The 12,596-nt window shown below is 35.3% G+C and overlaps 2 protein-coding genes and 1 long non-coding RNA gene across 5 annotated transcripts in view; 1 reads left to right on the top strand and 2 right to left on the bottom strand.

The window, feature by feature from the left end:
- LOC143714435 (uncharacterized) overlaps positions 1-12,596 on the bottom strand; it is a 280,655-nt gene that overhangs the window by 177,382 nt on the left and 90,677 nt on the right. The window lies entirely within an intron of this gene.
- The window catches only part of LOC143714499 (uncharacterized), a 76,570-nt gene that overhangs the window by 21,471 nt on the left and 42,503 nt on the right, over positions 1-12,596 (bottom strand). The gene's annotated exons all lie outside the window — the stretch shown is intronic.
- The window catches only part of LOC143714421 (uncharacterized), a 318,101-nt gene continuing 313,410 nt past the window's right edge, over positions 7,906-12,596 (top strand). Inside the window, exon 1 of one of the 3 annotated variants that reach the window (XM_077205595.1) lies at positions 7,906-7,969. Coding sequence is in view for 2 of the 3 variants with exons in the window: in XM_077205601.1 (XP_077061716.1) it covers positions 9,477-9,510 (34 nt within the window). In the remaining variant the exon portion in view is untranslated. Of the gene's footprint in view, positions 7,970-9,335; positions 9,511-12,596 lie in introns of those variants that run through there. The other 2 variants (XM_077205601.1, XM_077205594.1) reach the window with 2 other exon arrangements.

Below are 12,596 nucleotides of genomic sequence, written 5' to 3'. Positions count from 1 at the left end.
GAGATATCTCTAATTATCTTTGCGTATGTGTGACGCAACCATTGAAGATATCTATGACGTCACTACAGATATCTTAAATGGAGTTTTGAGTAGTCCAAATGTATTTAAAGATATCTCAATCAGATTTCTTACTAGTGCAATTATTATTGCATATAAAAGTAAAAGTAGCCTTGTGAATGACAACCATTTTTTATGCAAAGCTACCTGGACCACACAAATGTTACTAGAGTGCAAGCTGAGAAACTTAAAGGATTAGTTCACCCCAAAATGACAATTTTCTGATAGTCACCCCAATGCCATCCAAGATGTTCATGTCTTTCTTTCATCAGTGGAAAAGAAATTAAGTTTTTTGAGGAAACATTTTAGGATTTTTCTCCACAACAATGGACTTCAATTGCAACCAAAATGTTAAAGTCCAAATTAATGCAGTTTTTAAAGGACTTTAAAGTGCTTCAAATGTCTCTCCTCTATCCCAGCTGAGCAATAGGGCCTTATCTAGCGAATCGACCGGTCATTTTCTAAATGTATTTACTTTTTAACCATAATTGTTAGTCTTGTGCTGGACTGCACACGCTGGGCATGACGTCATCAAGTTGGAAAGGTCACGGGTGACATCATTAAACATTCATTAAACATCCAGGATTCGCACACAAAATGACCATTTTAAACAATAAACTGACACAAAGACATACATATGTCATTCAACATACATTAAAAAGTGAACGATCCTCCTTCTCTACGCTAGTAAACAATGGGGCGGTACTTACACTTGACCTTTCTGACGTGATGACGTCATGCCCGGCGCGTGAAGTCCAGCACAAGACTAACAATTGTGATTTTGGGGTGAACTAATCCTTTAAGTGGATATGGAAAAAAGCTTCTTTATATGCCATTGCCTACATTTGAAATGGATGTCTGCCAATAGGCCTAAAACATTACATATATGATTATTGTGACAGAGACTGGAACTCAGGTTAATAGATTCTGACTGAGTAGCAAGATATGAATTCAATTGTGATTATGTGAGAATTCACAGAGATACAGTTTCTCTTTTTTAATCTTCCCCTAAACATTTAAAGGAATCTACATGTATGTGTGTGCACTCAAATATGGCTTCTGTAAAGAAAATAAAGGATCAAATATGAATTACTAAACAGATTAATTAAGAAGTTCCCCATACTTTTAGAGTTACAACTAACAACCATTAGATGGCAGCAGCATATAAGAAATTATCTGACAGCTAGTAAATCTTTGAACGTGGAGTGCTAATAATAAATGTCGCCTACATCAGATACATTTCAATAGTGTCGCCGTCCATACTACTATGTGCTAACGTTACCGCCATCATGTCGAGTCGTCTTGTAGTGGTGCGTCAAGTGCAACATATATTCCCATCCAATTAGATTGAATTCGGTATTGATGACGCGAAAAATAATAATGGTAACTCCACTGAAATTATTTGATACTAAAGTAACAAGCCAATTTTGTAAAATGTACCGATATTCGTGATAAAAAGTCAGCACAAAAATAAATAGTGAAGTAGGCCTAAAGTAAAAATCTCTGAAAAATCTACTTGAGTACAGTAACTAAGTATTTGTACTTCGTAACTTCCCATCTCTGCATTCTGACTAGTCAAATTATAATTATGACTAGTCAAAATATATTTATGGATAGTCAAAACATAGTTGTAAGGCGCGCCATATTTTGATATGCTAATACGGCTTGCCATAGTTTTATATGCTAATCCGGCTTGCCATAGTTTTATATGCTAATCCGGCTTGCCATAGTTTTATATGCTAACAGGCTTGCCATAGTTTTATATGCTAATCCGGCTTGCCATAGTTTTATATGCTAACAGGCTTGCCATAGTTTTATATGCTAATACGGCTTGCCAGGTGCGTTTCCCAAAAGCATAGTTGGCCAACTATGATCGCAATTTCCATTGAACTCTATTGGTAACAACGGAACTTGCGGCTAATGGGACATTTGAACCGAGGCGTCGGAGTTTGTGTCGAGAAAAAATGGGCGTGCCGGATGAAGCCGCGATTCGAGTCTTGTGTTGTTAACGTGTAAATCACGTGACTAATGACAAACGAGGCCTCGGTTTGTGTGGATACGTCATCGGTTCGGTCTGAGTGTCACTTCTGGATAAAGGGGATTTGAAACTCGCGCCACCTTGTGGGTGTTGTTAGGAGTAGTAGAAGCAGGTGTAGTAGTGTCAGAGAGTCAGAGAACTCTTATTGTCGTTATTGAGTCATATATGTGTTAGGGCTGTATATTATTTCATTATATCAGGTTAGAATACGTATAGTATATTGTTATTATTAATTATAGTAGCTATATTATAGTCTTGTGTATATATGAATGAGATACGATTATTTGAATTTTTGGATCTGGACTACTTTTTGTTTTGGGTGATTTGTTTGCTTTTTGCGACTCTTCCTTTTTCCTGGTAATGGAGCCAGCTAGAAAGAGGAGATCCTCCCCTGCCTGGGCTCAACAGAACCATCAGTATCCTCATGTATATCAGCTGGCACTGACATTTTTATGTTCCTCTGCATCTGTTCCTTGTGAAAGGATATTTTCCAAGGCTGGAGAGGTTTTGTCCAAGAAGAGGAATCGTCTAAACCCCAACACACTTGAAAAAATTCTGTTTCTCAATAAAAATCTATTGTAATCCTTCCTTCACCCACCCCAACCTGCTGTGTTGCAGTTTGCTCCTCTATACCCCCAGTCCCATAAGCACAACACTGCACTAAAACTAGTAAGTTCACTGCACAAAACCCCCCAGAAACAATTCTTAACTTGTTTCCACCCCAGACTATTCTTTTGCAGTTTACTTTATCACACTCCCTCCACCATAAGCACTGCACGCAACACAGTGTCACTTTTGTTCTTCATACTGTCACTATCCAAACCATTTATGAATAATTAATTAACGGTGTGTGTGACAGTTGTCTCTGCACAAGTAAAAGATAGAGAAAGATAGGCTACACTATAAAAAATGATTTTATGGCAAAGTAAATAAAACAGGAAAATTCATGTATCTTTGCTAAGAATTATTTAGTACAAATGAAACCTTTAGAATATTAAGTAAATCCCAATTATATACTCAATTTTTACTTGTCTGTTGGATGTATAATATTTACAAGTAAATTTGACTTATGACTCTCTGGCATATTTACATGCATTAATAAAGTACTTTATTAATAAAGAAGCAAATTTAAAAAAAATCAAGTAAAATTTACGCCACTGAAGAAAGGAATCTGCGCATGCGCGGAAAGAAGAAAACCCGTGATCATTGAGGGATTTGCTCAATCTGCTCTCAGGTAAGCAACAGTTAAATACTGCAGTATATTACAGATTTTTAGATGTAATTTATTCAGTAAATGTAGCTACGATCAACCATTGTGTTTTCATCACTTAATTCTATACATTTGAAAAGTTTAATGTTCTTAATGACAAGTTAGCTTCGTTAGCTTTCGACGCGTTAGCCATAGGCCTATTTTTTCCTTAGTTTTAAACTTTACATTTTACACAAGTAAATTACGCCTAAAAACCATGAATATGTTACTTAAATCATGATCTTTTCGTTTAATATTTGTTATTTTGTGTGCAATTTTCTTTATAGATGACAAATGTCGTGGCTACGAATTAACAATAGGCCTAACGGTGTGTTCACACCGAACGCGAATTTAATTATTTGCGCGAGTTGATTACATACAAAGACAATGGAAAAACGTGAATAGACGCATCATTCGCGCCGGGCATCGCGAATTGGGCGAAGCGTTTGCCGCGAACGTCTTCCGCTCAAGTTGAAAAATTTGAACTCGAGCGAATGTTCAACCGTTTAACGTTAACTAGACGCGTATTTGACGCCCTATTCACGTTCGGTGTGAACACACCATAAAAGTGAGCAGGTTTTCGTTCCCTCATCGTGCACAATATAATTCATTCCCTCATTCATTTACTAAATCGTGCATACTATCTATTAAATAATCCCTGCTTTCACTAAATGGTGACCACGTTGTAAATAACAATAATTAGTTGCCTTATTTAAATCAAGACAAGTGAAAAATTAGTAACTTAGGCATAAGTTACTCTCAAATTCCTAATTCGTAGCCATGATAAATAAATGTATCTGCATGCTGCTGCATTAATGTGAAGAAATGGCTAGGAGAGTAAGGTCATGCAGGATGTTTTTAATATGATTTGGCATGAGTGAAATGAATAATGTGAATGCAAATTGATTAACTTTTAATTTAAAAGTATTTGCTGTTTACTGATGATTATTGTTTTTTTTTTCTCTTTTCTTAATTTCAGGATATTTCTCAAATGCATTCAGTCTTTTGTTACGGTGGCCGAGAGAGCTAAAACGTGCTGCAACTTAAGAAAACGCATACAAATAGTAAAAAGCGCATGCAAATACTAAAAAAAGCATGCAACTAGAAAAAAACGTGCAAATTAAGAAAACATCTTTATCAGTTTCACAACACACGTGTGCTCCAAATACTCACAACACAACCAAATAGAGAAACGCGCTGCAAAAGTTCACAGCACAACCAAATAGAGAAACGCGCTGCAAATAACACACACCACAACGGAAATGTTTCCGGGGAACCACATAAGTGACGAACCCGGCTCGGACGTGCTTATTGCTCGTGAGCATCCCTATGCCCTACTCCCTTCGAAGGGCAGACGGCAGAGCTCTTCAAGGGGGACTTGAGAGTGAGCAGGGCACTAGTGTGCCATTATGTAGCCGTTTGGAACGCACTTGATGAAGGGAGCAACGAAAGACAAGTCATTTCCTCATTATTTTCACCTGGGATGTTCCCATGACAACGCAGCACGTTGTCCATCAGCTGAAGAGCTGTTCTGACGACAGAAATATAATGCTGTTAACATAACAGTTGCAAATAAATGTATTTTTTTAATTTTACTTCACAATTTTTAAAAAAAAATATGCTTTATGTCAGTGTCTCATCTTTACCCTACATTACCTAACATTTCTCATGAAACATTTCTTTATGAAATGTTAAACAGAAACAATTTGTACAGTCTAACTGATGTATAGATTAAAATCTTTCCTTCATGTTCTTGTTCTCTATCTTTTTTATTTATTTATTTTAGTTTTCAGCTCATTGCTCTTTTCTCATTTGTATTCTGATGACATTGAACATATTGTTAATACATTTTGTTTATTTTATACAAGTTGTAGGATATGTCATAAAAATGTAATCTCTGTATGTTGTGTGAAAAAACAAAAACAAAGTTAAAATAAATAAAATAAAATAAAGTAGAATTTTGAGCTGTACGCACGTCCGAGCCGGGTTCGTCACTTATTTGGAAACATTTCCGTTGTGGTGTGTGTTATTTGCAGCGCGTTTCTCTATTTGGTTGTGCTGTGAGTATTTGCAGCACACGTGTGTTGTGAAACTGATTAAGATGTTTTCTTAATTTGCAGGTGTTTTTTTCTATTTACATAAGTTTTTTTCTACTTGCATGCGTTTTTTGCTATTTGCATGCGTTTTTTTCTATTTACATGTGTTTTTTTCTATTTGCATGCGTTTTTTTCTGTTTACATGTGTTTTTTTCTATTTGCATGCGTTTTTTTCTATTTACATGCATTTTTTTCTATTTACATGTGTTTTTTTCTATTTGCATGCGTTTTTTGCTATTTACATGCGTTTTTTTCTATTTACATGCGTTTTTTGCTATTTGCATGCGTTTTTTGCTATTTGCATGCGTTTTTTTCTATTTACATGCATTTTTTGCTATTTGCATGCGTTTTTTTCTATTTACATGCGTTTTTTTCTATTTGCATGCGTTTTTTTCTATTTACATGCATTTTTTTCTATTTACATGTGTTTTTTTCTATTTGCATGCGTTTTTTGCTATTTACATGCGTTTTTTTCTATTTACATGCGTTTTTTGCTATTTGCATGCGTTTTTTGCTATTTGCATGCGTTTTTTGCTATTTGCATGCGTTTTTTTCTATTTACATGCGTTTTTTGCTATTTGCATGCGTTTTTTTCTATTTACATGCGTTTTTTTCTATTTGCATGCGTTTTTTTCTATTTACATGTGTTTTTTTCTATTTGCATGCGTTTTTTTCTGTTTACCAGTGTTTTTTTCTATTTGCATGCGTTTTTTGCTATTTGCATGCGTTTTTTTCTATTTACATGCATTTTTTTCTATTTACATGTGTTTTTTTCTATTTGCATGCGTTTTTTGCTATTTACATGCGTTTTTTTCTATTTACATGCGTTTTTTGCTATTTGCATGCGTTTTTTGCTATTTGCATGCGTTTTTTTCTATTTACATGCGTTTTTTGCTATTTGCATGCGTTTTTTTCTATTTACATGTGTTTTTTTCTACTTGCATGCGTTTTTTGCTATTTGCATGCGTTTTTTTCTATTTACATGTGTTTTTTTCTACTTGCATGCGTTTTTTTCTATTTACATGTGTTTTTTTCTATTTACATGTGTTTTTTTCTATTTACATGTGTTTTTTGCTATTTGCATGCGTTTTTTTCTATTTACATGTGTTTTTTTCTACTTGCATGCGTTTTTTTCTACTTGCATGCGTTTTTTTCTATTTACATGCGTTTTTTGCTATTTGCATGCGTTTTTTTCTATTTACATGTGTTTTTTTCTACTTGCATGCGTTTTTTTCTATTTGCATGCGTTTTTTTCTATTTACATGTGTTTTTTTCTATTTGCATGCGTTTTTTTCTACTTGCATGCGTTTTTTGCTATTTGCATGCGTTTTTTTCTATTTACATGCGTTTTTTGCTATTTGCATGCGTTTTTTTCTATTTACATGTGTTTTTTTCTATTTGCATGCGTTTTTTTCTATTTACATGTGTTTTTTTCTATTGGCATGCGTTTTTTTCTACTTGCATGCGTTTTTTTCTACTTGCATGCGTTTTTTGCTATTTGCATGCGTTTTTTTTCTATTTACATGTGTTTTTTTCTATTTGCATGCGTTTTTTTCTATTTACATGTGTTTTTTTCTATTTGCATGCGTTTTTTACTATTTGTATGCGTTTTCTTAAGTTGCAGCACGTTGAGCTCTCTCGGCCACCGAACTACGGTGTGCCTTCGTTGCTGTAAACTTTTTGAGAGGGACAAAGAGAGAGACAGAACAAGCTGAATTGTGTGTCCAAAGTGATCTTTTCTGTAATGCTTATTTCTTAATAAATTACTCTAAACTGCACATTGTCACTGTATTATTTTGTCACATTATAAGAGTAACATTTAATTTAAAATAATTACCAGCACTGCATAAAAAAAATAAAATGTATTTAAAATATCAAATGGTTTTACTTAATTATATTAATTACATCAGATTTGTAAGTAAAAATTACTCAATATAATTTAACAGGCCAAGTTATATGTACTTTTTCACTTTGTTAATTTTACTCGGCTTAGTTAAGTAGATTTACTTAATTTCCATAATGTGAAATTTACTTGAAAAATATCAGTGCAAAAACTTGCCTTATAAAAATTGAGTAAAGTCTACTTATTGTTTTTCTCAGTGTACATATTTTATTTTATACCCATGCAATGGACAAATGTCTGCTCAGGTCTTTTTATTATTGCAAATGAAAGGTAAAAGACATTAACAGTGAGAAGAAAATAAATAAATAAATGAATGAATGAAACAGAATTGGGGGGGTAGTGGTTTTATATGGACATCATGTCTGCTCAGGTCATTGGTCCAGAATTAATTAATTTGTCTGCTACTTCTTTGCACAGTAGCTAGGTGTCACTAGTGAGCAATGCTAAATGAAGCTTCGAGTAATTAATCTTTGGGTAAAGCAATGGGCTGCGAGGTCTCAGTGGTTCAGGAAGCCTCATTTTGCCATCACTACTTGCGACCATAGTTGGCACCCCTGGTTTATAGTCGTCTCTTCCGTCATTGAGTTTCAGCGTCGAGTCTTCTGAGGTGAGGAGAGCAGTTCACGGTATTTCTCATATTTACACAACCACTAAACACACTTTATAGAGTTTGATTAAGCGACAGGCTCATTTCTGTATTGTTTTCATCCGTCACAGCGATACTTGTGCGTCTTTTCTGTTGTCTTCCTCCTGAAATACACATTTGGTGCAGCAGCAGCGAGCCTGAGGAGAATATGTGGAGTTCATTCAGACCTGAGAGATTTTGTGTGTGTTCGTGTGATTGTTTCGTCAAGTCAAAAGTCAAAGTTTAAGATCTGTGAGGGGAATTAATGTGAATCGATCTCAAGTGTCATACTGGAACAGATTCTGCTAAATGCTTTACATTGACCCTATGATGAGTCACGTGAGACATTAAATCAATACTAATATGATAAACGTTTTACTCATGGAACAATAGTGCTTTAAGTGGTGCTCTTTATTTATTTTTTTAAAGTTTTATGATAATTAACAGTTTCTGTGATTATTTTAATGATCGAACTACTTTATGATTAGCCTAATGTAGCTATCATAAGATCAAACTTGCTATATTTAGATAATTTGGACATATTATGCTGCTGTAATTATTTATCTGTATCGTTTATGAAGATGTGTCATTTCATTAGTGATTGTTTTTGTATTATTGATGTTTTATCCATGTCATATTGTGAGAAATAACAGTATTGATTTTCAGTATAGCAGCATTTTTATAGGCTTTTATATCCTGACTCAAATAACGTGTTTCTAACAACAAACACTCAGAATAAAGTGAGATGATCTGCTGATGATCCTGAATGTCTTGTTGAATGAGTGTGGATAGTCTGAGGATCATCAATATTAACAGATCTGCTGAAAACACTCTTTATTTCATGACAATAGTTCCTGTTTTCACCTCATTTATTATGCTGATGTCTTCAGATCTTCTGTACATTGACACTTAAAGCTCATTTCATTGGTGTCAGCAGACTGAGGGGATTTGTTGCTTACTATACATTTATCTTTGGTATATATTTGTGGGCTACTATATGTAAGTTTATTTCTGTTTACGATTTTAACTGTTTTTCTTACCAATATTTATTTTTGGAATAATTTATATTATTTGTATTCTTTTCTCTATTTCTAGATACCTGTATTTTAATGAAGAAGCAGAATAATGTTAGGATTAGCAATAAAAATAATGAATGAATTGGCATCAGTTACTGTACAATGAATAGATAGACAGACATAAATGCTTAGAAGTGACATTTCTTATAAAAAACAAAACTCAGAAATTGATATTTCATCATCAGTGAAGCTCCGCCCACTGCAAACACATAATCAGTGAAGCTCCTCCCACTGCAATCACATCATCAGTGAAGCTCCTCCCACTGTAATCACAACATCAGCTCCTCCCACAGCAATTCTCCAATAAACGCTGCATATTCCCATCAGCTGCAAGTGAAGACGAGCATGAAAGCATCAGGAAGAGCTGAAATCTGCAAAGACTGAGTTTATTAAAGAGGACAGTGAGAACACGAGTGATCCAGAACCTGCAGAATGAAACACACTGAAGATCCTGAAGAACAAAGAGGTTGGTGTTTATTCTTCATTCCTTCATGATGCTGGAGAACATTCATGTTAGAAACATTCAAGCGCTTGCTCACATTCAGATAAACAGTTAAACTATGAAATGGTACAGAATGTTCTGGGTTTGTTTCAACAATACTATTTTAGCTGTTTTATTTTATATCTGGTTCCCAATTAGCAACAATGTTGCCAGAATTTTAGTTATTTTCAACATAGTTAAAAAATATTTTTTGGGGAATAATCAGTTAACACCAAGTTACTGATGATGTTGTATTTGTCAAATATAATATAAGTTATTCATAGTTATAGAGATTCTTCTTACAGTAACTTTGGTAACAGGGTTGATGAATACAGTCAATGCTACAGTTTGTGTAAAACTGAGAGAATGGATTGAGATTATTCGCTTGCATTCCCATCATGCAGTAGAAAGAGCTCCTTCATAGAGCCGTCCTTGAAGGAAAACTCTAGTGTGAACGGTGTAGGATTACAAATTTATTTAAATGTTTAATTTAGATTTCCAATACAATAGTATTTTATATTGAGAAAGTTTAGAAATGATGAGACCAGGAAATCTCTGCAAACCGTAGGGGTTCCCAGCGGGATATTCCTGACTGTCCCATCTCAGTACGAGAAGGCTAGGCTTTTCCTGTTCTCGTTGTTTACCGGGTGAAGAGTCATGCTGAGCAAGTTTGAACACCTGTTATTTTATGACTGAGACCATTTGTCTCATCTCATTACGAGAAGTCTATGCCTTTCCTGTTCTCATGTCTCAGCTCATTTACATGCTTTGTTCATCACAATGTAATCCCTCCCCCTTGAAATGTATATAAACTACAATGTAAAGACTAGATTAGACTTGACTTGGGTACGAAGCAGACTACAGCAAATAAAGAATCCTGCTTAAATAAGTCTCCTGGTTTTCGCTTCTGAGTTTTTCTACACTGAAGAAGGAAGAAGTTTACAACAGATGCTGCCGTGACCCGGATGGAGAAACTGAAACTCAACAAAGAATGAACTTTTGAAACTTCAAAGCTCAAAGATCTCAACAAAGCTGACTAAGTCTCCAGGCTGAATTTTGAAACATCCAGCTAAACAAAGATTGCCAGACTGAATCTTTCCAGCTTCCTCCAGATTGAAAACTTCAAGCTGAACCAAGATTTCCAGGCGGAATCTTTCTATACAACAAAAATTTGGTGAGTGTCACTCCATTCAAATAACCGTTGAAAAACCAGTAAAAAAATCTGTTATTCCTCTGCGCCATCAGAGAAGAAGTTAACAAACAGCTGTAGGGTTTGTTAACTAAAGTTATCCTCTAAAGTTGCTTTAGAGATGAAATGTATCCTCTGTTTTTCAGGCAGGGAAGATTAACGTACATGTTAATACTGTTTACCCTCTGCTTTGCCATGGAAGTGTTTTATCCTCTATAAAATTAGGGAAGATTAGCATCAAGTGCTAATATATTGTACCCTCTGTTTTCAGGCAGGGAAGGTTAACATTACGTGTTAATATTGGTTAACCTGTTCAAACAGGGATGTGTTTATCCTCTAAAAGCTAGGAAGGTGAAAGATCCTTTGCATTTCCTTTTAGAGAAGATTAGTGTAACGTGCTAATATTTTGTGTGTTACCCTTTGCTCTGGGCAAGGAAGGTTAACTGTGTTATCGAGTGTAGCCTCTTTTGATCAGAGAAGATTTAGTGTTTTTGTTTGTTTTATCCTCTATAAAATTAGGGAAGATTAGCATCAAGTGCTTATATATTGTACCCTCTGTTTTCAGGCAGGGAAGATTAACGTACATGTTAATATTGTTTTATCCTCTGCTTTGCCAGGGAAGTGGCAAATGTTTTTTTCAGGCAGGGAAGATTTTAGCATACATTGCTAGTAATTTGTGTATCCTTTGCTTTAGGCAGAGAAGGTTAGCATTAACAACAGTAATCTGTGTTAACGAGTTTACCCTCAGTGGATCAGAGAACTTTTAGTGTCTGTTTGTGTTGGAAATAAAGAAAACTCACAACAATGTTTAAAAGGAATGCTAGACTCCCCACAACAGAAAAAGGTGGTCTCGCTAATCCTTTACGGACAGACAGTGAGTTCAGGTCATTGCTAGGGGAGCAGATGGACTCCATAGTGTCTGAGTCAGTCAGTTTGGATTTGAGAAAGAAATTTGGTATTCACCCAGAAAAAGTATGGTCTATTGAAGAATGCAAGAATGTGTTGGGTGCATGTTTCAGGAAGAGAAACATAAAAGGCATTATTTTCTGTCACATGGAATTGAACTTATCCATTACACAAGAACAATCTAGGTGTATAGCTAAATTAAAAGAACAGAACAAACAAATGCACACTAAGGTGGGCCGTAACGAGGCCTCAACCAAATGTGACTCAGAAGACCAACAGTCAGATGAAACTTATCCTGACTTACAAGCATTCTTTGAAACAGATGTAGACATCCCATCAGTAACTGATAAGCCTGTAGATTCAGTAAAGGTTTGTGTCGCAAGAAGATCTCAGGGAATTGAGAGAACTGAAAGTGTTCCTCCCAACTCTTCTGTTGTCCAAAACCAAACTGTTGCCAAAGCACTCGGACCTAGAGACATAGAAAGACTATCCCAAAGCTTACCTTCAGTACGCACAGATTTTTCTGAATTCAGAAGGGCTTTGATCAGTAAAATGCGTCTTTACGACATGTCGTTGGCAGAAGTCACACAGCTGATGTCACAAATTCTAACTGAATCTGAATTCAACAGTTTTGAGTCTGCTGTTACTTCTGAACTACAACATGCCAGAAAAGATGAATTGAGAGAGGGAGTTCTGAAAGCATTAAAGAACATTGTTGGACCAAACATGGAGTGGTCAAAGATCACTAGTTGTGTACAGAAGAAACATGAGAATGTTAGTGAGTACACTGAAAGATTTTGTCAGTCAGCAGCAGCATACAGTGGTATAGCTGACACTTCAGAGAAGGTTCTAGAAGATAATGTTCCCCTAGTTCGCACATGGTTTGATGGTCTGTTGTCAGAACATAGAAAAGCATTGCCTTTCTTAGACTTAACATGGTCCACTAGAACCATACAAAACAACTTAGACAGTTTGG

Source organism: Siphateles boraxobius, unplaced genomic scaffold, assembly GCF_051911475.1.
Source record: "Siphateles boraxobius isolate OS27281-9 unplaced genomic scaffold, OSU_SipBor_1 54, whole genome shotgun sequence".
NCBI lineage: Eukaryota > Metazoa > Chordata > Actinopteri > Cypriniformes > Leuciscidae > Siphateles > Siphateles boraxobius.
Note: the sequence above shows the minus strand (reverse complement) of the source record. Positions and strands in the feature narration are given on the sequence as shown.